Raw genomic sequence first — 26750 nt, 5'->3', positions numbered from 1 at the left:
TTATTATTATATATTTATTAATAGTTTGTGTAGTTACAAATAAATCTTTCAACCTATGTCAACCACGTTTAATTAATTAAAAATTTTGTATTTTAAAACTTGTTATTTAAATAATAATAAAATGACAATAATAAAATCATTACATTTGTAATCAATTTTTTATCATATTTGATCTTTAAAAAATCGTAAATTATTGGTCATAAAATCACTATCATATTAGAAAATTTGTCATTAAAATTTTAGTTATTTTTTATAATTTATAATTACGTCGTAAGGTGTTTCCCTCTGAGAAAGACTTTCCCAGCTGCCACTCTGGACGGTTTTGCACCGTTCGATTACTTGTTAGACGATAGAAAGGTTTTAGGCCATAGATCTCACCACTTACCACTAGTAACTACTTCCTTGATTCGTGCCTCTGAGAAAGACTTTCCCAGCTGCCACTCTGGACGGTTTCGCACCGTTCGATTGCTTGTTAGACGATAGAAAGGTTTTAGGCCATAGATCTCACCACTCGCCGCTGAAGGAGAGACTGATTACCACTAGTAACTGCTTCTTTGATTCGCGCCGCTGAAGGAGAGACCGAACTAAGTGGTTCAATGCATCATCCCGCCTCCTTGATTTACGCAGCTTGACGGAAAGACGAAAGGACGTGGTTCAATGAATTGTAAAGCAGCCCTGAAATGCAAGATATGGCAACAAAGGTTCAAAGAGTTATATAGCGTGACAAGCCTCCTGCTGCTGTAAGAATTTATTGTTTATTCACAGACATCTATTCAATATTGACCAGGTCACAGAAAAAACCAGCCTTGCTTATCGCATTACAGAAACATTCCTGTTGGGATCTGGTCCTCTACCACAATTGGCCAGGGTTCGATTCTCAGCATATTCCAAGACTGATCCTAGTCCGCGCAAGAATTGGGGTGAGAAGTTTCCAGAAGCAACAAATTGCAAATTGCAAAAATTGCAGGTTGTAAATATATTTGATCATTTGCTCGCATGGAGAAATTTTATGAGGAACATGAAATCCCGAGCTCCAAGCGTGCCAAGTTTATGGTCCAGGTAGATTTCTAGTACTTGGCTAAGAATTTATTCCATTTATGGAGTTTTAGTTAATACCCATTTCATTTTCTCAGGAGGCAAGTGCTGTATCGATTGATAATTCATTCAGTGCAACGAATGGGAATAGCCCGCTTGGGTTGAAGCTGAGAAAGAGCCCTTCCTTGCTAGATCTTGCTCAGCTGAGCTTATCATGTCTGAAAAACCAGGAAAATTTGGGATATGTGCATACAGTGAGATCCATCCAGGAAGCAGGGGAAGCAGGGGAAATAGAAAACCGGAGGTGTGCAGTGGTTCACACCAATTTTCTTCATAAAAAGAAGGCAACTAACTTCTCTGCCTCAATTCTAAGAATTGGCTCGTGGAAGGTAAATGTTGTATACTTTTAAGAGCTGTGAAATGTTAGGGTGTTTTCAGTAAACTTGACTAGTTCTAAATAGTTTTTATGAATTTCATGTTTATAAGAATTCATGGTTTTGCTGATGGTATTATGTGGAATATAGTTGTCTGGTAGAATCCCAGAAGACATCCTAACACTTCGCATCCTAACACTTCTTTCTGTTTGGTGATCCTAACATGAAATGTATAGAAAACTTCTTTCTGTTAGGATCACCTAACATGAAATCTATAAAAAAAAATTAGAATAGATCCATGTTAAAGGGAGCTAAAATATTTTAAGCAGCAAATCTTTTGATCCTTAATGGATTTGGGTTTATGACTGATCTATGTTATATCAAGGCCCTGTAACAACATCTAACTTCTATGGATGCCATTATTAGTTTTTTCTGGTCACTTATCATTCATTCAAAAAGGTTTTTTGTTTTCGTTTTGACAGTGTGTTTCGAGATATGAAGGTGACTTGGTAGTAAAATGTTACTTTGCTAAGCGGAAGCTTCTCTGGGAGGTGTTGGAAAGTGGACTGAAGAGCAAGATAGAAGTACAGTGGTCAGATATTACTGGTCTGAAGGCAACATGCCCTGAAAATAAGCCTGCTACATTGATTATTGAGGTATGGAACAAGAACGTTGATTCAATTGTAGGTGGGAACACTAAAAATTAAGATAATTATTTCAAAGTAAAGTGTTTTTCTGTTTGTCATATTGTCTAGTTATCCAGGCCTCCTGTGGATTCAGTTGTAAGTTGGAACACTAAAAATTAAGATTTTCCATTTGTTATATTGTCCAGTTATCTAGGTCTCCTGTGTTCTTCAAGGAGTCCAATCCCCTGCCAAGGAAGCACACGATATGGCAGGCTACTTCTGATTTCACAGGCGGTCAAGCAACTATCTACAGGTCAGAACAATTGCCTTTGCTATTTTCTGAACTGACAGAAAAAATTAGTTATTAACTCATATTTTAATCTAGAAGGTCAAGTATCAAGGTTCCAAAAGGTTAGAAGATATGAAGCAGCTGAAAGCTCTTTCACATCTCCAATGAACATATAATCTTTGGCAACCTTGGGCTCTTTTTTGCTTCTGTAATGAATAACAAACGGTTAGCATAGACTTGGGTTTATATATATACATTTTATATTGATTCTCTGGTAATATAAAAGTTATTTTGAGAATAATTTAGGTCAAAATATATTTATTTTCTCGTAATATCAAAGTTATTTTGAAAAACTTAATTCAGGTCCGTGAACATGATTGTACTCTTAAATTTTTTTTTTTTCCCAGTTACATTGATAATTAACAAATATTCAAGCTAACTTTATTTTAACAACCTATTGTTTTCTATATAGTGTAAACCTTTATTGGTTTTTGTTTTGATTAATTACGCCGTAAGACGTTTCCCTTTAAAATCAACTTTCCTCTTGGGTTATGTGTACATTTCTGAGTCTTTGATTTAAGTGTTAGACGATGAAAATAATCTTACCCATCCAATATTTACAATTCAAATTACACCAACAACCAATTCATCCAAACTGGTTTGGAAGTTATATAGTTTCCCAGCTTCTTGATGAGCATTTTGGTATGAGAATCCGTGATCTGAAAATGTTTTGATGAAACAGGTGATGTACTGGAATTCGCTCCTTGGTTAATCTGTCACCTTCTTTTTGTTTGGAATTCGCTCCTTGGTTAATCTGTCACTTTCTTTTTGTTTGTCATTTTAAGTGCAATGGAGTTTATTGGTTGTTTTGAGAATAAGATCAAAGTAATATGGAGTGGCCTTTACCATTGTTCCTTTTGAATTGTTCCTTTTGAATAGGTTCAAAACTGATACAAGATATGGCAACAAAAACTCATATTCCAGAAATTTATAATCCATTGGCCATACAATCTAAATGTTAAGAACCCAGAAATCTAAAAAAGTGGATATGTTGAGAGATTTGCAAAAAGGAAACTTACCCCAAGATCCAGATGATTGCACCCAAAACTGCAAAGATGAGGGACAATAATGCAAAGGGAAGACCCAATGAAAACCTCTGCAATCGCCCATTTCTCTGAGTACCTGAATCTCAGAAATTTTACTGCACGATGTTTTTAACCGAGATCTCTGTGTATGATTTGACACTACGAGTGTAGTAATTCTCCAATGCAAATATAACTCGGATCAATGGAGGGTTGTTTATACATAATTTGCATTATCAGATGATGTTTGTCAACGAGGTCAGCTTCATTGCAAGTTCCTTCCAACCTAGAAGATTGCAATGTATTTTTCAGCGGAGGCAGAGCTTTATCTGTAAAAAGCAAAGTACAATAAGTTATTATCTGCAAAAATAGTAAGGAAAAAGAAGCTTCAGAACCGTGAACTTCTTGTTTTTTCATTAATAATGTAAAATTTTTAATGATTGGGATTCATAATTTTGTTTGTATTCGAATTGAATAATCTTAACCATTAATTTGTACATGTTTAACAGGTATTAAATTTTTAACAGATCTGCACTTCTTCAATTTAGTTAAATTTTACACTCAGCTAAAGAAATTGTATAGAAAAATGCTTTTCCTGAATCCTGGTTTCTGCAAGAGAATTGGTTATTGATACTCTTTCAACAACTTGGAGTTTACAAAAAATTGCAGTAATGTTGGTGTTGAGTTTTATACATTGTAATTTGTGCTAACACCTCTATTGAGGAGGTCTCATTAGTGATTCTGATACAAAGAGGAATCCCATTTGCTTCTCGGCCAGGAATTGTTGCTGCCTTCACCATAGGAATCCCATTTGCTTCTCGGCCAGGAAATGTTGCTGCCTTCACCATCCCTGTCTCCAGGGTTGCTGAGTCACCCAGATCTACACCAAAATGCTACTATTTTAGTCATTTCCGAGTGTAGCTTCAACCTTGATGCAAGAATCATTTACCTCTTTTTTGCTTCAATTCCAGCCCATGAATATGAATACACATATAAATCACTCACTTACCTCATAATAACCATTAGCTCTATCACTTCATAACTGATGTGTACTCTTCTCATCTTACATCTTCCGGGTAGCTTTACCACAGTAGGCTCATTTTGATACGAAATAAAAAAAGTAAATACGTAACAATCTTACATCTTCCCGGTAGCTTTACCACAGTAGGCTCATTTTGATACGAAATACATTTACAATTCAACCTTTTATCTTTTAAATGTTTAGCTATTTTAAAAATACATTTACAGTAGAATTTTTATCTTTTAAATATTTAACTATTTAAAAAATACATTTACAATGCAACCTGCACCCCATATTACATTTTTAGTTATTATCAAACATGTTAATTAGTATCCCATATATTTTAAGTCAGGAATGTTCTTTTGGGTCCAATTTAATCCTAGAATATATTTGTTTCTGCACAACCTATTGAAAAATTCGATAACGAAGATGACTGTTAAACAAATATTTTCTCTGATATTCACCTGAGCTCTAAGTTGTGCACATTTCAGATTTCCACTAGAGAAATCCTAGAAGAAGGTAGACTTGATTGTTATGTAGAAGCCTAAGTTTACTAAAATAATCGGTTCTACATTGTTTGAATGTCTATACTAAGAGTTTCAAGAATTGTTCGATCCAACATGTAGACCATTCCTTTTTCAAATTTTCTTGAATGTCATTTTTTGTCCAATTTAATCCTAGAGCAGATTTGTTTATGCACAACCTATTGAAAAATTAATCTAGATCAGCATCAAGATGATACCAAACCAAAGCATGCTCTTTAGCTTCTATGGAAAAACCATCAGTAGTCTCAGTACATAATTTCATAACAGGCTTTGTTGTTTTCTTCCAGTAAATGAGATGTAGGCTTTGCTTTTGGGCGATTCAACTTTCAGGGACATTTCTGGACGTTTCTGGACTACTTCATCTCCAGTAACAGTCTTAATCTCCTTCTTCTGTTGTTTCTTAATGCACAAAGTCATTGTAACTAAATAAATGTATTTAATGTTAGACGATAGAAAGGTATTAGGCCATAGATCTCACCACTTACCACTAGTAACTGCTTCCTTGATTCGCGCCGCTGAAGGAGAGACTGATTACCGCTAGTAACTGCTTCTTTGATTTGCGCCGCTGAAGGAGAGACCGAACTAAGTGGTTCAATGCATCATCCTGCCTCCTTGATTTACGCAGCTTGACGGAAAGACGAAAGGAAGTGGTTCAATGAATCGTAACTAAAATTACACCAACAACCAATTCATGCAAACTGGTTTGGAAGTTATATAGTTTCCCAACTTCTTGATGAGCATTTTGGTATGAGAATCCGTGATCTGAAAAGGTTTTGATGAAACGGGTGATGTACTGGAATTCGCTCCTTGGTTAATCTGTCACCTTCTTTTTGTTTGGAATTCGCTCCTTGGTTAATCTGTCACTTTCTTTTTGTTTGTCATTTTAAGCGCAATGGAGTGTATTGGTTGTTTTGAGAATAAGATCAAAGTAATCTGGAGTGGCCTTTACAATTGTTCCTTTTCAATTGTTCTGTGGCTCTCCCTATTGGAATTTTAGACATAACTTCAGCTGTTTTTTTCAAAGCAGAATTTGTCCAAAAAATCTTCGTTATTATTTTTTCTATAAATATTTAGTTCTTTAAAAACTTTATGGGCACATACAAGCTGGAATACAACAGCTAAATATTGTTCTTTATAACCTTTATGTGCACATACAAACTCGAATACAACAGCTAAATATTGCATGGTGCCACAGGCGGGTCTTACAGTGAAGCTAAATATTGCACGGTGCCACAGGGAAGTCTTACAGTAAAGAATAATACCAGAAATCACTTTACTATGTTGTTCTATTAGTTGTCTCGAGTATAATTTAAGCATTTACTATGTTCTTTTATTAGTTGTCTTGAGTATAATTGAAGCATTTTGCAGAGTTGAATGATAGCCTACAGAGTTACAGCAGTTTGATTACTTTTACTTAAATCGAAGTTCATGGAGGAGATGAATTTCCTGCGGTTTTCTATATTATAAATCTAAAAATCGATCGAAATTAGAATGCGTCTCTAAGTTCTAAATTCAAAAGTAAGAAGTTTGTAATTTAAACCTTCCCTAATTGATGTTCTTTAGACTTTATGCAGATTTTCAAAGCTCATTCCAAAATAGCTAAAAATTCTAATTATTATTTAACGCATGAATGACTTTTATAAATTCAGACGGTTGAATTTTTTTTTTCTAAATTTCAATTCAATAATCCATAAACTAGAGGGAGTTTTCTAAATTCAAAGATCAACTTTAAAACTCGGAACAAAGTTTATTGTGAAGGAAAAAAAAGTTATCTACTTAAATTTCGGATATCTATTGGAATTTGAGTCTGAGAACTCTTATGTTTTTGAAATAATTAATAATGATTTTTTCAAGTTTTTTTTATAAAAGATAGTGTACATTTATTGTCATATATAAATTTTATTCAATTTTATTTTTTAGATGTGCATAAAATTGAAATATTTAATATAGAACATTTTTCTGAATCATGAATTTAATAATATTTTTTAATATAAAACATAATTTCTTGTTTTTAGTATAAGAAGTGAAAAACACATTTATTTTGTAGCGTAGCACAAAGTTTAGGCTTCAAAAAACAATTTTTTCAATTAAAAAAATCAAAATACTATACACAACTAAGAGGAATATTAAAAAAGGCCTTGCATAGAAGCTTGAAACAAAAAAAGGTAATTACAAAAGGAATATTAGTGAATAGGGTAATTACAAGGAATATTAGTGAGTAGGAAGACAATGGTTGTAAAATTGCACAAATATGTCATTTATGCATGCAAATCAAAGATATATAGGGTATATTTATTTATTTATTAAATGAAAATTATTTATGTTCATGAGACTTTATGTAGATTTTCATAGCTTGTTTGAAGGTAGCTAAAAGCAAAAAAGTTATTTACTAAAAATTCTGATATCTATTGCTCTGGAATTTCAGCGTTAGAATTTTGAAGTTTTTGAAATAATTAGTAATATTTTCTTTTTCTTTTTTTTCTTAAATAATAAATAGTATACATTTGTTGTGACATAAATTTTATTATTTTTTAGATATGTGTAAAATCAAATTGAAGTATTTAATATAGAACCAAAAACTCTTTAAAATAGTAAATTTATTAATATTTATTTACCTTTCTCTTAATTTAGTTTCTTCAATACTCACATTATTGGAAGCAGATATCAATTTACCTTCAATTTAGTCCCTTTAATACCCACAATACCAACATTATTGGGAGAAGAGATCAATTTGCTTTCAATTTAGTCCCTTCAATATCCACGTTATTGGGGCAGAGATAAATTTATTTTCCCTCAATTTAGTCCCTTCAATACCCACGTTATTGGGGTCATAGATAAATTTATTTCCCCTCAATTTAGTCCCTTCAATACCCACGTTATTGGGGTCATAGATAAATTTATTTCCCCTCAATTTAGTCCCTTCAATACCCACATTATTGGGGTCATAGATGAATTTATTTTCCCTCAATTTAGTTCTTTCAATAACCATATTATTAGGGTCATAAATCAATTTACTTGCTATCAATTTAGTTGCTTCAATACCCATATTCAGGGAGTATGTAAAAGAATTTTTTTTTGCCAGGGTTAATGAAATGGGTGAAAACAAAAACAGTTATGAATTAGTTTGAAATTAAAAAATAAAATAAAAATTATTAACTTATAAATTTATTTTCCCTCAATTTAGTTCCTTCAATACCCACATTATTGGGGTCATAAATAAATTTATTTTCCCTCAATTTAGTTCTTTCAATAACCATATTATGAGGGTCATAAATCAATTTACTTTCTATCAATTGAGTTGCTTCAATACCCACATCACATTAGGGGAGTATGGAAAATAATTTTTTTTTGCCAGGGTTAACGAAATGGGTGAAAACAAAAATAGTTATGAATTAGTTTGAATATATATATATAAACTTACGAAGCATGTTCATTATGAAAAAAACGTAGTCCAAGAAAAACAACCCTTAACCTTACTTCACTACAATCTTTTATTACCCTAATGCATAAAACAATAGGATAGCAATGTAACGAGAGGTGATTTTTCCAAGCCCGAGGGAGCGTTGAGAATTGGGTTTCATTCCAAGCTCCATTTATGTAGAATGGACAAATGGTTGGAATCTTCATTAATTTCTGGTTGGTTTTAAGGAAAGTTGGTTGAATAAAAACCACGTAGTGGATGAATAGGCTCACCATTTTTTCAGTGGATGAACTCATGGATCAAAGACCTCTGGTTAAATCTTCGAGAGCTGATAGCGTATTTTTGTAAGATTTTTTTTTATTCTCTCCTATGAAATCTACTTTAACGTTGGATATGAGGTTGTTTGTTGAATTTAGTTTAATTGTAAATCTTTTTGTTAAATTTAATTTAATTGTAAATCTCAATGTACATACAAGATTTTTTGCCCTCTTTTTGTGATGGGTTGCTTGGTGAGTTAGTGTAGTTGTAAATCTTTCTTGAGAGTTAATTAGCTATTTTTAGCCATTGTGTATGTATAGGGTTAATTAGCTACGTTCAACCATTGTGTATGTACATTGTCATTGATTTTAACCTGATTTGTATATATAATATATATATTGTTTTTTTAGAGTTGTTTGGGATGTATATGGGTTTTTTGAAAAATTCCAAGTTAGTCTTTCATCCATTCATTCATGATGTTTAATATAATTTTGCTTTCCAAGTCTTACTGGAAATTTTACTCGTTTTTTAGAGTTGTTTGGGATGTATATGGGTTTTTTGAAAAATTCCAAGTTAGTCTCTCATTCATTCATTCATGATGTTTAATATAGTTACTCTTTTTTTTAGAGTTGTTTGGGATGTATATGGGTTTTTGGAAAAATTCCAAGTTAGTCTCTCATCCATTCATTCATGATGTTTAATATAATTTGGCTTTCCAAGTCTTACTATAAATTTCTCTCTCCTAAAGACGTTGGTGAAGATAGTAAGTATTGAATGATTAAAGAGGGTTACAATAACCCAATCCACCTGTTGGGGATCATCGATATGAATTCACTACGAATTCACTACTCTTTATCTGCTGGATGATTTCATAAATATTGGAAATAAGGTTGGTACTCAAAACTTGGTCTCAATATAATGAATTAGACTATAAGTTGTCATGTGACTATTCATGCTTATACATTCATGTGGTACTCAAAACTTGGTCTCAATATAATGAATTAGACTATAGCTGTCACGTGACTATTCATGCTTATACATTCATGAGGGACAACTGCAACAAAATATATCCAAGGCTTGAAAGGCCTATAAAATATTAAACTAAATTAATATCTGCAATGAAAATACATTGCAGATGACAAAGGAAAAGCTTCTCGAAGTAATGGAAGGACACATATTGGGAGTTGCTGAGCTGGTATGACATTATAGCAAGGAAAATTTTACAAAGTTCTCTATTGGGTATGCTATGGATATTGTGGAAAAAATGCCCACTTTGGATCCTAGTCAAATATATTGTCACTTCCATTTAACTACTCATTCTTTTCCTAAATCATCAATAAACACGCCATTACTACTTTCGTTGAACTTCATTCCATATTTGATGGTATCTTTTCCATTTTGCACAATGTAGAAGTTTTAATTCAAGCATGAAGAAATCTTTGTGGAGTGTGAATATTTTATTTTGTCTTTATTCTGGTTTATGAAAGATGCATCCATGGAACTTTCGATCATATGTTTTTTTTTGTGTTTTTTTCCCTAAAAAATCATTGTTTGGTGTTGGAATGTTCTAATTGGTCTTCTAATTCATAGAGAATAAGTGCAAAGGATCTACTTGATGTTAAATAATTTTGGATAGATCTTGTCCCTTGCATCTAGCAGGTTGGTTTTATTTAAGTATATATGCATTAATTGTTGTTCTGTTAGAATTAAATTTCCATTCAAGTTTAATTCTAGTTTTGGAGGGCTAAATATTTTGCCCCATAATATAGAAAGCAAATATTGATTTTTTGATGCCTTATTTTTTATGTTGCAACTTGCCGAGGTATGATCCATCACATGATTTTCGAACAAAGAGGAAATGAAAACAACTGAGGAAACATGTTGAAATTACCAAGAGACAGAAAATTCACAACATCCTCCACAATAAGATGTTAGACTACCTCCTATATAAATTGGTAGACAATTCCATCTTCCACTAAGGCCAGATCTAAATCGACCTCCTTAGTATCCAGTGACACCTAGTAATTATGTGGGAAGACATGGGGGGGTGAATAGAATCCTACCGACCTCGTATTTTGCCCAAGCTTTTAGAAAAGAGAAACATTGAAGATGTCCTTATGAGTGTGGGCTCTGGTATGCCTATCTCTACATCAATTCCCGCTATAATTGAGTGCACAGTTTGATGCATGTATGGATGTACATTAAGTTGGTAGTTTATTTTAGTAAACATGAATTTTGATGGTTGTGATGCAGGAGGTGGTGGTGCTTCTACATTTTTGTAGTTGGTCCTTCTAGTGGTGGTGGTACTCCTACCACTACCACTCTTGCCCTTGAAGTTGAAGAGAAAGAGGTCAATCTTTTGTTATAAAATATATAATTATAATTTTCCTTGATACTTGGCCTTGGCACTACTTTGACTACTTTGAACTTTCCATTTATTCTTGCTTACAAAATTTGGGTAGTGTTGTTGGTACTTGATTAGGTTAATGTGTTTTTGGTACCATTTGTTTGTTCAACAAGAGGAACCCAAAGAGGAGAGTGATTAAATCTTACTGTAACAAAGCCTATCATTACATTAAGAATCTCCATGGTAAAATGGTGATGAATTTTCATGACTAAGAATTTTGTTACTTTTTATATATGTGTGTGTATGTTTCTTTTTATAATTAATAATAATAATTTAAAATAAAGTTATAATTGAACTTCTCTTCTAATCAAACATAGTCAATTTAATTCATCTTCTAAGCGAGAATAAATGCGGTTGCTAATTTTTTAGATTTTATTATGCAACTTGCTAAATTGCAGATTATTAGCATATCGTTGTGGATATTTTTGTGACATTTGTATTATATCCTGTATCATTTGTGACATTTGTATTGTATCCTATATCAGCATTTTGTTTGTTCTTCATGATGCAAAAAATTCTGCCAATGCTTTTTGTGACATTTGTATTATATCCTGTATTATCATTTTGTTCTTCATGAAATCTGTACAATGCTAAACGTACTCATCTTCAACTGAAAAATTAATGAATAATCATATTCAAATTGTCAAACACTTTGAATTGTTGTTCTAGTTAAAGCTCAAACAAAAAATTACGAGAAGTCAAATGAAAGGTTTTGAGTTTCAATCCCATGGCGAGCCACTAATGAAAGGTTTTGAGTTTCAATCACATGGCATTGATTTGATGTTATGTTGCTTGCATTTTTAAAGAAAGAAATGGAAATAATAGACAATGGTAATGTTAATCACCTTTTAGTGTAAATAAATATACATAATAGATGAGTATATCCTTTAATTTAATGATTATATTTTTTCAACAACGTTACTCAAAACAACATAGTAAATAAGTATACATAATAGAGGAATATATGTTTTTTTTATGAGTATTATGTATTATGAGTATTGACTGGCCTATATTGGTCAATTTTAATGGACTACTCTTCCTAGAACTCACCATATACAGAATGCTCACACGAACTCATGGGATATAGATGCAAGTGTCCAATCTATGTATAAAGAATAATTCATAAAGTTGTGATGCAATTTCAAATGTGGAAATATCACCATCATATTTTTCACATCTTAGAAGATCAAGAGCCAATCTTTGTTACAAGCATTATATTATCTATAAACTTCACATAATGTAAATAATTTAGCTTTATCTTCCATTTTTGCATGCAATTTTCTTTATTAATTCTTATTTTAAATGATCATTTACATGTCAAGATTGTTCCTCAATTTATGCCTTACGGCGTTTTCTTTGCAACATCTGGTGCAAATGCTAGTTAAAAAATATGGTTAAATTTATAATTAAGAAAAATTTTTGATAAAAAATAAATAAAAGTAAGTTTTAGATATTTATAATGATAAAAATTAATTTTGTTATTTATTGCCCATGTCTAAGGTGGTTTGATTGTCATGTAGCAGATCATGGCTATATCTAAAAGCCGTAGTCTAATTAGCTGGAGGAATTGCCTGGAAAGTTATGGAAATTCTGGTTATATTTAGAGAAAATCCGCCAAAGATTTTTGTAAATCCAAGTTATAGTTGTTAAACTTCTAAATTTTAGGTGTTCTAGACATTTTTGATGGTGCTGAATCAATTTCCACCATCAAAAACATGATTCTGCCTTTACAATATAATTTTAATTTTTTTACCAGGATTCCGGCCACTTTTAGCTATCCAAGCAATTCTTCCGCCTCGGTAGACAACTGCTATCTTAAATAACAAAAAGACAAACTACGTTTAGATACGTAACTATGATTAACAGTTAAATGACAATATATTGACTTTCTTTCAGCGTATACGTGTTAACGACAGGCAATATACTCCATAAAACGAATTGGGATTGAAGGGCGTGTAGAAAGGTAGCTTTAGATACCTAGGCACATTAATTGTTAAATGACAATATATTGACTTTCATTCGGTGTATATGACATTAGTAGAAAAAACAAAATGGGGTTGCAGAGCGTGCCGGATCAGTGTTATAAATAACAAAGTCACTAACGCGTTTCACTCACATTCTCTTGTTCAAATTAACAACTGAGGTATGTTGTTTGTGTAGTGAAGTGAATTATATTTCTTAAGAATTATGTTATTTTTTTATTGGTGTTGATTTATTTCCATCCTAAAAAATTAGATTCAAATATTTTTATTATCATTTTTTTCAAAAAATTATTAAATTTTAATTTTTTTTGTTATTATTCAAATAAAATTATTTTCTCAATAAACACCTCTTCAAACTTATAAAATATATTTAGAAACACACCTCATTGGCTCTTGAAAACAGATCATCAAAATGCTAAACACTTGCTTCAACTTTATCCTTAAATGACTTGGCGATCAATTTCTGAGATTGAATTGAGATTATTTCCATACTTGGCACACTCATGAAAAAGAATAATATTTCCACCATAGACGAAAAAAATTGTAATTCTATCTCCTTTATTGATCCAAATAGCTGGGCATAAATTGAGCTTTCTTAGGTAAAAATACCTTTTAAATAAATAACTCCCTCTTTCACAATATATACATATTTATTGCTAATAAAAAATATGTAAAATCATACTAATTTGTTCGTTAAATATTATCAAATATTTTAAAATAAATAATTTATAATGTAATTTGCGTTGTTTAATTATTATACATTTTAAAATTTTGAATTTGTATTTATTTTTTGGTAAAATTATTATTTTTTTATCGTTTAAAATATGTTTATGAATTCCACACCTTAAAAAATATGTTTAGATTGTGTAGAGTTGACAACTCAAACTTGCAATTCCAACAAATCTCTTTAGAATTCTAAATAAATTTAAGAAGATATAGCCAAAAAACTTTAAAACTTATAGACTACCTTATTTTGATGAATCATTTTTTTTAATTTTACATTAAAAAAATTGAAAACACAATTAAACATATCTCAAATGACTTTATACTTGTATACAATGTGATATTAATTTTTTTAAATATAGATGTTTGGTTGGTTAAAGGTTGTTCTTCTCACATCAAAGAAAGAGGTTAAACCACTCAGATATCAAGATATTTAAAAAAGTGTTGTAGGGAATACTATGTTTTTAGAAAAATTTCAAATTGATATAAGAAGTGGAAAATTTAATTTCCTACTAAGTGACAAGGACTTGCATAAAGTTTTGGTGGGTAGTAACCACTACTAAGTTTCCACATTTACACTTTTACATGTTAAAGGGTAATGTTGTCATAGATGTAAAAATGAAAAAGTGTGGGTACCAACAGTGCAATTTGCATAGACATTACAACCCAAGAAAATGAAAAGTATTTTCCTTCTAATAAAAGTTATCTTCATATTGTCCATAGTAGCACATTATGGTATATGCATACAAAGCAATATCAAACCCTAAATTCTTCTATCTTTTACTAGACTAACTAAAACTTCTATTCAACAACCTAAATGAATATCAAAATTCTTCTATAGAGCATGACAGAATTACAAGATCAATAGTTGTTGCAACATTCCAGTTCTCTTGAAGTCACAAACACCATAAGAGTGCAATTCACAAAGTAACAAGATGCTTATAGAAAGGAAAAATGTGATAAAATGTTGATTGTTGTTGAAAATATCAAACCAATTACAAAACCAAAACAACCCTTAACAATATATGAAGGAATAAAAAAATTAAAATCTTGTTGTAGAGAAAAATTGACAAATTAAAACAACACAAGAAATGTTATATAACATTATGTACATATATTGACGATGAATGAAAGAACCCATAATGTTTACCAGACTTTTTTCAGAAGAAAACTAAAAAATCCATACTCATATCAATCTTACTATCAATGGAGAATCAAATGTTTTACAGTGATAATGAAATTAACTACAATTTAATAATCAGAAATAGATAGGGAAATCATTTAGATTCTAAAGTTATTGGTTGTAACCGCTTCAACAAGCCATGTAATATACTTGTTGAATTTATTTGTTTGGGGGAACTTCTTTTGTTTGTCATGTATTTTTAATATAAGAACAAAATATTATTATTTTTTATATCTTTAAAAACATTATATAAAACAAAGAACATTATTTATGTTCAAATATGAAAAGTCTTCTATCTTTTAATTTTCTATTAAAGGATAAGGACTTGCAACCAATACTAAGTTTGCATATTTACACTTTTCCTCTTAGATGTTAAAACCCCGTAAGATATATTATTTCTATCTCGTTCTTATTCATTTTTTATGCAAATACTTGCTCAAATTATGATGGTCAGTAAGTTGCTTAAAATATGTTGGATAATGGTGGATATTAAGTGATGGTAGATATGCTATTTACATGAGTATGAACTATTTTCAAATATTTTAATTTTAGTGATTTTCATATTAAGCTTAACAACTAAAAATCATTGCAAAAATATTTAAAATCATGACATAAATATTGCAACCACATCCAGAAATTATGGCAAAAAAATATAAAGCAGTGATTCACATAGCACAAAAACTCTAGTAAAACCTTTAAAGCTATGGTCCAATCAAATATTCATCAACAAAAATATATATATATTTGTTGATGAATATTAATAAATATAATTATATATATATATATATATATATATATATATATATATAATTATACATGAAGAATTTATATATATATATATTTGTTCATGAATATTAATAAATAAATATATATATATATATATATATATATATATATAATTATACATAAATAATTTATATATAATTTAACTGTGAGATATTTTTAATTTAAAAAAATAATAATAAATTTTATTAGAAATCTGATAAAAGAAAATTAAAATGATAAATTTGAGATATATGATTTGCTGAGCGAAAAAGAAAAAGTACCCCTTAAGTCTTTCTAGCCTCTAGCCATAGACCAGAGAGAGGCCCACTGGAATTGCCATGAAATAAAAAAGAAGCGTGTTTAGAAGCAGTTACCTAAAAAAATATGATTAAAAATATTGCTAAATATAAGTTTTCGAAGATATTAAATCTATTTATATATTAAAAATTAATTGTACACTACAGAAATATTTTTTTAACATCACACATCTCGTTAGATAATGGCCCTACTATATACTATTTTAATATATGATTTCCTATTCATCTGTTTTGTTCCATAAATGTCTTTATCTCTCACATCGTTAATTGTCTTCGTAACACTATGAAATCAATTATGGCCTTAGGGTAGTAAGTATATATCTGCGAATATCCCTGTACCCTCTGGACCATAACCTGTGTCATAATTGTCCATCACACACCATGTACGACGATAGAGACAGGATAATAGTAGCATTTTTCAACCTCTAAATACAGGGCTAGGTTAAAAAGTACAGCATGTAGCAGCGGATATGTATTAAAAAATTCCTTACATTTCAAACTAGTTATTGTGATCAGAAAGCGTCTCACCGAAAGATGAATTATTAGAGAGACAAAGACATCTCGCCTGATAAATGGGGAAGTGGCATAATCGGTAGATTATTGGAACCTCAAGTTAGTTAGATAAAGAGTGGCAGAATGTGAACACTGGGACTTGCAACCTGCCACCGCATTGCGTATGTTTAACTTAGTATCGAACAATGGCCGTCACATCGTTCTCTGTCACATTTCTGGTCGCAATACCCCACTTACATACACGTCTTTTCGGGCTTCCGTTCACATTTAGTGGAATCTTCTCACAGATATTTCTGAACGTTTCAATCATTAACGCCCAACTCATCCTATATAGGCATTGGCAGCCGAATAAGCCATCTGTGGACAGAGAAATAGGTGGATATATCAGCATCCACAATGGATTCCAACCTGCTCAGATCATGCTCGGCTAAAATTGCAGGTGCCTTTCTCATAACATTCCTTTTCTGCGGCGCCATGGAGTTGGAGGCAGTACAGGCTCAGGACTTTGATTTCTTCTACTTGGTTCAGCAGGTGAACTCCGTAGCATTTGTAATAGAAAAATTACTCGTTAAAAAGTGATCAATTTGCTATATTTTTGAATCTGGGGTATAGGTATAGTAATAAATTAATAATTGATGTTGGTGTACTGATTTAACAGTGGCCAGGATCGTATTGTAATAGAGCAGCTAGCTGCTGCTATCCAACCACAGGAAAACCCCCATCGGATTTTTCGATTCATGGTCTGTGGCCAAATTACAACGATGGCCGCTATCCTTCTAATTGCGACTCTACCAATTCCTTCGATTCTTCACAGGTATACGATAGCGATAGATATCATTATAATTTTAAAGACCCATTTATTTCTACATAATTGATTTTAAATGAGGATAGTGATAGAGTTCCAAGGGATATAGTTTAGTTAGTGGAGTTTTTGTTGTTAAATTTTGTTTATTGGGAGTTTACAAGATCAAATCTTATTAGTTTAGTTAGTGGAGTTTTTGTTGTTAAATTTTGTTTATTGGGAGTTTACACGATCATATCTCATCTGGGCTTTGTTAATTTGGCGACTGGTAGATCCCTTTAAATTGATTTTTGTAAACGCCGCCTAGTATTAGTGAAGTACCCTCTAATAAAAATTAATGGACAGTGATATGAAAAAATCCTAAATATGTGCAGATCAGTGATCTGATAAAGGAGATGAACGGGAAATGGCCATCGTTAGCTTGCCCGAGCAGTAACAGTATGACTTTCTGGGAACACGAGTGGGAGAAGCACGGCACTTGCTCTGAGTCTCTTCTCGCCCAACACGATTATTTTGCAACCGCCTTGCGCCTCAAAGAGAGTATCGATCTTCTGGGTGTGTTGGAGCAAGCGGGAATACGACCAGACGGGGGAGAGTACAGTTTGAGTAGCATCCAGGATGCTGTACAAGCGGCCACAGGATATTCAGCAGGAATTGAATGTAACACAGACGAATCCGGAAACGAGCAGCTGTATCAAATTTATTTGTGTGTGGATTCATCTGCTTCTAATTTCATTTCATGCCCTCTTTTCCCTTCCAGCAAGTGTTCTTCACAGGTCTTGTTTCCTTCGTTTTAGCATCAGATGCGCACGCATTTGTCGACGAACAGTATGATGCCTGAATACTTGTGAGCATTCTCTGGTGGATTTAATAAAAAAATGTTTGCTATGAAGTTGGCTTTTCCACCAATTTCCTAACAAAATTGTGTTGCCGTGACAAATCATTTTCAACAATTTCCATGCAGATTGTCATGGTCAATTTTTTTTGTTTTGTCCGTTCTTATTTTTTTCACAGGGAAAAACAACACACTTGCTGGTCGCTTATTGTGAAGGTCATAATTGTCGTCGAGGTCATCCGAGCAAATTTTGGAATGTTTAGGAAATATGATTAATAAAAATAAAAGTTGTGTAATTGTGTGGGAGTAAAGTTAAATTGGTTTAGTTTTAATTTGACTGGAATTTTTAGCCTGTCTTTTTTTTTTTTTAAAAGCACAAAGCATAACTATTTTAGTAAAGCCTCATCCTTGGTCTCCTTGCTAAGGAGATTTATCTTCAATCTGTTGTGCTGTGCTTGTGCTAGTGAGACTTAATTTTTCTCATTTATATTAAATTAAATGGAAAATTAATTAAATATACATAATATTTTTTTTTAACTGGTTAGATTTTTTAGCATTTTTTTTCTTTTTAACACTAAGCATAACCACCCCTGTGAAGTTTGATCCTCGGTCTCCTCATTAAAATGGTCCATCTTCAATTAGTTATACTAGTAGAAATATATTTTTTATTTATTTATTATTATAACCAATACTGTTTTCCTATTTAAAAATATTTTATTTTTATTTTAGTAGAGACAAACACATTTACACTTGTTTACACATCCTGTCAGTGTAATTGAGTTGAAAAATAAACCCCTCTTCTCAATCGCCCTTAAACTTATGTTACTAATATAACATTCTCTTTCCTATTAATCGGTTTATTGAAAACATAGACTTTAAAAAACAAGTTATTCCTTGTAATGTTGTATTTATAAACTTATAAATTTTTATTATTTAAAATATAAATAAATAAAACCTCCTAAATACTTTTTAAATATTTAAATTACTTGAATTTTAGTGCTGAAACATGACCACTCCAATTCCAGGACCATAAAATTCAAACAAACTTAACTATCAATTATTATAAAAATTCTAAAACATAGTAAATTTATAATACGGAAATTGTATTTCTTTTGGTTCCTGATAACCTCAAGCCCTCATCTCAGCAATACCACAGCCCCAGCCTCGATTAGTACTGGTACGCGCAATTAATTAACGTAAACGATGAGGGTTGAACCGGGGTTTCCATCTGTGGATCACTGGTAACTGCTTCCAAACTTCCGCTCGCTATTTATAATATACTATCATATTTTATCAATTCTTCTACCAACATTCTCCCACGTCAATATAATCTACTTAAAGGTCCACTTTGTCACAATGGAAAGGTAATCATTATTTGTGAAATTATCAAGTTAGTTCCACTTCATTGGGCTTTTCCTACTTTTATGACGATGAGTATCATTATTTTTTATATAAAACATGATGCCGATCACATGTTAAGGGGAAGATATTTTAAAAGTATAATTAAATATATAATAATTAATTATATATTTTTAATAACAGAAATATTTATTTTTATTTGTATTTTATTTTAAAATATATTTTTATTTTGTAATATAATAAAAGTTCTTAATTCTAAAATAATATTTTTAAAGAATTATACAAAATGCTTGTGTAAGCATGTCATGTGATAGAAAAGTAAGAGGGTGGACATGTGTATGAGCATGTGATGTGATTGAAAAGTAAGAGTGCACATGAGAGAGATGGATGCAAGGAGCCTATTCTATTTTTTCACAAAATTTCCATAATTTCATGTTTTCATAAAAATAAATAAATAGGAGTATATTTCATTTTTTCACAAAATTTCTATAATTTCATTTTTTCATATATATGAGATAAAAGATAAGATGAATTGTTTTTAAATATTTAGTTGATTTTGTCTAATTAAGATAGTTCAAAGGAAAAGTTATAATTTTATTATTATGGAAAAAACATAGGGTTAATAACATACTAACATGTAAAAGAATGAAGGTTAAAATATTTAATTGATTGTGAAAATATATAAAACACTAATAATTGAAAAGTTTGGTCAACAATGAGCTCAAATAATAGTCTTATTATGAAAAGCTTAGAAATGAAAATCGAAGGACATGACTCTCAGTGGTTTACATAATATCCAAGCAAGCAGTTATTTGGGTTTCACTCTGGAGTCTGATTCCTGCGAACCTTGCACAACCAAATATTTACCGTAACGAGTAACTAAGATTTATTTTTGAGACGACTGTGGTTCGATCACTGCAGGGGAAGGCTCTTCAGGACGACTGTCTCTACAGTGAAGCCCAACCGGAATCCAAATAGAAATCCCACATCCAATTCCTCTCCGGTGGTCAAACATCTGTTTTATTGAGATGACTTCCTCGTCTTGAACCGTCCAAGATGAAGTGCACGCAGGCGCTCGACATGTTTCCATATTCGCTGAGTACTTTCCTGGTGGCACTCAGTTTGTTGGGATCCAGATTCAACTTGGCCTCCACTTGATCCAGAATAAATAAGTAAATGAAATAAGTGTTATTCAATCGAGCATTAAAGCTATAGTCGTAAGCACTGCAAATCCGTTGTACACTTTCTTCTAACCTAAGGTGGTGTCTCGGTCCTTGTCGACACCATCACAGTATATTGAAATGAACCATCAACCATCATGCAAGAAATCGGTTAGCATCTTCCTTGATATCTGGATCTGGGTTCCTCAGACTAACTTAAGAAGATACGGTTGGGCATTGGATAATTTAGGGCTTTCGTGTGTTTCATGATATGGGCTAATAGCCTCTCGAGGATCCATTAACTCTGGCGATGTGTCTGTTTACTAACACTTGAGGGTTTTGGTGTAACGGCAATCGTGATCCCAACAAATGGTATGAGAGCCAAAGGTCTCGAGTTCGAATCACACCCGGCTCGCGCTGGGGGAGATTGTTGGGCATTGGATAATTCAGCGCTCCCCGTGTGTTCATGGACTAAAATGTGAAAAAAATGTATTTTAAGTCAAACTTACTACGCTATTTTATTGAATCATTTTTTAAATTTTACATTAAAAAATTGAAACACACAATTAAATATAACTCAAATGACTTTATACTTGGTATACAATGTGATATTAAATTTTTAAATATGTAATTTTCGTTGGTTAAAAGTTATTCTTTTCACATTAAGGAAAGAAGTTAAACCACTCAGATATCAAGACATTTAAAACAAGTGTTTTAGGGAAGCCTAGTCCATGCCATTTAAATGGATGCTATGTTTTTAGAAAAAATCAAATTGATATATGAAGTGGAAAAGTTGGTTTCCTACTAAGTGACAAGGACTTGCATACATTTTGGTGGGTAGTAACCACTACTAAGTTTCCACATTTACACTTTTACTCTTATATGTTAAATGCAAAATGTGGGTACAAACACTCCAATTTTCATAAACATTACAACCCAAGAAAATGAAAAGTAGTTGCCTTCTAATAAAATTTATCTTCATATTGTCCATAGGAGAACATTATGATATATGCATACAAGGCAATATCAAACCCTAAATTCTTCTATCTTCTACTAGACTAAAACTTCTATTCAACAACTTAAATGAAAATCAAAGTTCTTGTGTAGAGCATGATAAAATTACAGGATCAATAATTGTTGCAACATTCCATATCTCTTGAAGTTACAAACACTATAAGACTACAATTTACAAAGTAACAAAATGCTTATAGAAACAAAAAATGTGATAGTTGATTGTTGCTGAAAATATCAAATGGATTACAAAACCAAAACAACCCTAAACCATATACGAAGGAATAGAAAATCTAAAATCTTGTTGTGGAGAAAATTTGACAAATTAAAACAATACAAGAAATGTTATATAACACTATGTACGTATATTTCAGGATAAATGAAAAAACCCATAATGTTTATAAGACTTTTTTGAGAAGAAAACTCAAAAACCCATACTCATATCAATACTTACTATCAATGGAGAATCAAATGTTTTGCAATGAGAATGAAATTAACTACAATTTAATAGCTATAAATAATTAGGGAAATCGTTTAGATTCTAAAATGAGCCATGTAATTAATATACGTATTGAATTTATTTGTTTGGGGAAACTTCTTTTGTTCGTCATGTTTTTTTTAATATAGGAACAAAATATTATTATTTTTTATATCTTTAAAAATACTATATAGAACAAACAAAATTGTTTATGTTCAAACATGAAAAGCTTTCATTTTTTAATTTTCTATTAAAGGATAAGGACTTGCATAAATTTTTGGTAGGTAATAACCAATATTAAGTTTGCATATTTACACTTTTTCTCCTAGATGTTAAAACCCCCTAAGGTATATTATTTCCATCTTGTTCCTATTCGTTTTTTATGCAAATACTTGCTTAAATTATGATGGGCAGTAAGTTGCTTAAAATATAGTGGATAACGTTGGATTGTATGTGATGGTAAATAGACTATATATGTGAGTATGAACTATTTTCAAATATTTTAATTTTAGTGGTTTTCATATTAAGCTTAACAATGAAAAATCATTGCACAAATATTTAAAATCATAACATAAATATTGCAACAATGGACGTCACATCTTTCTCTGTCAGATTTCTAGTCGCAATATCCCACTAATGACATACAAGTCTTTTCGGATGACATACAAGTCTTTTCGGTTTTCCGATCACATTTAGTGGAATCTTTTCACAGATATTTCTAAACGTTTCAATCATTAATTCCCAACTCAGCCTATATAAGCATTGGCAGCCAAATAACCCATCTGTAGAGGAGAAATAGGTGAATATATCAGCATCCACAATGGATTCCAACCTGCTCAGATCATGCTCGGCTAAAATTGCAGGTGCCTTTATCGTAACATTCCTTTTCTGTGGCGCCATGGAGTTGGAGGCAGTAAAAGCTCAGGACTTTGATTTCTTTTATTTGGTTCAGCAGGTAGACTTACTAGCATTTCTCATAGAAAAATTAAGAGTTTTGTGAATTACATTGATAATAAAATTATTTTTGCGATTAATCACATCCTTTAATCGACTTTTCTAACCATTTAACATAATTCATCATCAAACTAAACCACACTAAAAAAAATTACTCAAATCAATTTGGTATATTTTTGAATCTGGGGTATAGTAATAATTGATGTTAATGTATTGATTTAACAGTGGCCAGGATCGTATTGTAATAGAGCAGCTAGCTGCTGCTATCCAACCACAGGAAAACCCCCATCAGATTTTTCAATTCATGGTCTGTGGCCAAATTTACAATGATGGCCGCTATCCTTCTAATTGCGACTCTACCAATTCCTTCGATTCTTCACAGGAATACGATAGAGATAGAGATAGATATCATAATAATTTTAAAGTCGATCCATTTTTTTTACATGGTTGATTTTAATGGAGGACAGTGATAGTTGCTGGAGTTTTTGTTGCTAAATTTCGTTAATTAGAAGTTAGGACAAATCTCTTCGACATTTTAGAGCTCGGCCTTGCTAATTTAGGATACCGGTAGATCCCTTCAAATTAATGTACTTAATGTTCGTAAACCAACCTCAAACAAAAATTTATAAACAGTAATATGAAACAAATCTGAATATGTGCAGATGAGTGATTGATAAAGGAGATGAACGGGAAATGGCCATCGTTAGCTTGCCCGAGCAGTAACAGTATGAGTTTCTAGGAACACGAGTGGGAGAAGCATGGCACTTGCTCTGAGTCTCTTCTCACCCAACACGATTATTTCTCAGCGGCCTTGCGCCTCAAAGAGAGTGTCGATCTTCTGGGTGCGTTGGAGCGGGCAGGAATTCGTCCAGACGGCAGGGAATACAGTTTGAGTAGCATCCAGAATGCTGTACAAGCGGGCACAGGATATTAAGCAGGAATTGAATGTAACACGGACGAATCCGGAAACGAGCAGCTGTATCAAATATATTTGTTCGTGGATTAATCTGCTTCTAATTTTTTTTCATGCACTGTGTTGCCTTCGAGCAACTGTTCTTCATAGGTCTGGTTTCCTTCGTTTTAGCATTGTTGGGTATTTTTACATGGAGAAAATACCAAAACCAAGATTCAAACTAAACACAGAGACAATGCTCTGTTCTTTGACTCCAGGATCAAATTTACTGAGGAACAGAGTATTTCACCATAAAATATTTCTATTTATTAAAACAAAAAAAACATTCACTCTGTCTCCATATGAAAATTTACACTGCTGGAAAAATTCCCATTAACATTTACTGCTGTAAAATCTCCATTTACATTCACTAGTGTAAAACTCTTTTTACAGGCTGCTGTAAAACAAAACAAATTACATTTGCATCCAAAACAAATGAGCTCATGGATATTACTAAACATTCAGCACATAAAACATTTTCATTTCACCTTGGGTTTTCACCGTTTCATTAGAAAAGTCAAAACAGAACATTACTAAGTATATTTTGAGCACTGCTGTGCATACATCTCTGGTTCTCTCTCGCTGCTGCGAACACCAGTTGTATATTTTGAGCACTGCTGTGCATACATCTATGGTTCTCTTTCGCTGCTGCGAACACCAGTTGTTCTAATCCTCCCGTGTGCAACAACCACACAAAATAAAAGTCAACACACAAAACATATATATATGAGCTCCCCTTTTTTTGTATTACATTTTATAAAAAAACGACCATACCTATCTTTAAATGCTCCATACCTTTTACATAAAAAAAACTTACGTGCTATATAAAAAATATATTGAAACGTGCCCATACCCATATTTAAAAGGGCCACCTAAATCTACGTATCAATATTAAATTCCATAACTCTTCTTCTACGGCGGTCAAACTCAAAAATTTAATCCACGCAAGCCTTTTAATGCACCTCGTATGCAGCTTTGGTGGATCAACGGTGGAGAGCGATGGAGTAAATCCGACGGTGGAGAAAGATATCGGAAGCCACTTTAATGCTGAGCTTTACCTCCCGATATGTCAGAGATGCTGATGTCAGGTGAGAGCCACGCGTCTTCACCAAATCGCATCGGAGCCAAAAATACGGAAACTGCTTTTCGCTGGATGGTGGTGCGATATGCTCTGGGCGGTTTTGTGGTTTCGTTCGGTGGTTTTTGGAGTAGTACGTGCGCGTTGAAATTACATTTTCAACACTCCCCTTTAATTTCAACAGCTGGGCATTCGGTCATACCGAGACACTTCCTCAAAAATTCAAAGCTTTTCTGATCCAGTGGCTTTGTCAAGATGTCTGCAACCTGTTCTTGTGTCCTGCAATGTTCTAGGACAATCTCTCCATTGTTCACCAATTCTCTGATGTAGTGAAACCTTGTATCAATGTGTTTCGTCCTCTTATGAAACACTGAATTCTTTGACAATGCAATAGCTGAGCTATTGTCACAAAAAATCACTGTCGCTTTTGCCTGCTCTTGGCCTAAGCTTCTCAACATTCTTCTCATCCACACTGCTTGACATGTTGCTGCTGTAACTGCCACATATTCAGCCTCTGCTGTAGACAATGCTACAATGGACTGCTTCTTAGAAGCCCATGAAATGGCTCCTGAACCCATATGAAAAACATAACCGGAAGTGCTCTTCCGATCATCTACACTTCCAGCCCAATCGCTATCAGTGTATCCAACCAAATCTGAACTTTCTGAGACATTATATAAAATTCCAAACATTTTGGTACCTTTGACATACCTCAAAATTCTCTTTGCTGCCTGCCAATGTGCCTCCTTCGGCCTCTCCATGAACCTGGAAATTAAACTAACAGCATACATTAAATCAGGCCTAGTTGCTGTTAAATACATAAGGCTTCCCACAATGCTTTTATACAAGCTAGGTTCAAAATCCTTGCTGCTGTCCTCTCTGCTGAGCTTTAATCCCATCACTGTGGGAGTGATTGCTGCCTTGCATTCTTCCATCTTAAATCTGCCCAAAACTTGATTTACATATCTTGCTTGAGATATAAAAATTCCTTTTTCATTTTGATCTACTTCTATGCCTAAGAAGTATCTCAACAAACCCATGTCAGTCATTTCAAATTCATCCTTCATGAATGATTTAAAATTCTCAATAAGATAAATATCATTTCCAGTGAAATTAACATCATCTACATACAAGACAACAATTAAAATTTTACCATCCTTTTCCTTGATGTAGACTGTGGGTTCTCCTTCACATTTGTCAAATTCATTATCAAATAGATATGAATCTATCCTGCTGTACCATGCTCTTGGCGCTTGCTTCAGCCCATAAAGAGCTTTCTTCAATTTGCACACTTTGTGCTCTTCACCTTTCTTCTCATATCCGAGAGGCTGTTCCACATAGACCTCTTCCATTAACACTCCATTTAGGAATGCTGATTTCACATCCATTTGGTAGACTTTCCATTTGTTTTGTGCTGCTATAGACAGCACTGCTCTCACTGTTTCCATTCTTGCAACCGGGGCGAAAGTCTCCTCATAGTCTCTCCCATACTGCTGCTTGTAGCCTTTGACAACCAGCCTTGCTTTATGCCTTTCGATCTTGCCTTCAGCATTGCTCTTGGTTTTGTAGACCCATTTCAC

At 32.4% G+C, this 26750-nt stretch overlaps 2 protein-coding genes and 1 pseudogene across 2 annotated transcripts; all 3 read left to right on the top strand.

The window, feature by feature from the left end:
• Positions 1 to 505: 505 nt before the first annotated feature.
• On the top strand, positions 506 to 2512 carry LOC149166105 (uncharacterized). Its single transcript, XM_089431284.1, has 4 exons — positions 506 to 1059; positions 1134 to 1424; positions 1892 to 2065; positions 2242 to 2512. Exons 1-4 carry the CDS (start codon positions 997 to 999, stop codon positions 2401 to 2403), a joined length of 690 nt encoding a protein of 229 aa, XP_089287410.1. The 5' UTR covers positions 506 to 996; the 3' UTR covers positions 2404 to 2512.
• Positions 2513 to 16893: 14381 nt separating this feature from the next.
• Positions 16894 to 18283, top strand: LOC149166104 (ribonuclease 1-like). Its single transcript, XM_089431283.1, has 3 exons — positions 16894 to 17072; positions 17200 to 17355; positions 17718 to 18283. Exons 1-3 carry the CDS (start codon positions 16938 to 16940, stop codon positions 18138 to 18140), a joined length of 714 nt encoding a protein of 237 aa, XP_089287409.1. The 5' UTR covers positions 16894 to 16937; the 3' UTR covers positions 18141 to 18283.
• A 4801-nt stretch (positions 18284 to 23084) lies between these two features.
• Positions 23085 to 24146, top strand: LOC149166103 (ribonuclease 1-like; annotated as a pseudogene).
• The last annotated feature ends 2604 nt before the right edge of the window (positions 24147 to 26750 follow it).

Source organism: Pinus tabuliformis, chromosome 5_1 (assembly GCF_031772625.1).
Source record: "Pinus tabuliformis cultivar Carrire ecotype Pingquan chromosome 5_1, CPIR1, whole genome shotgun sequence".
NCBI lineage: Eukaryota > Viridiplantae > Streptophyta > Pinopsida > Pinales > Pinaceae > Pinus > Pinus tabuliformis.
Note: the sequence above shows the minus strand (reverse complement) of the source record. Positions and strands in the feature narration are given on the sequence as shown.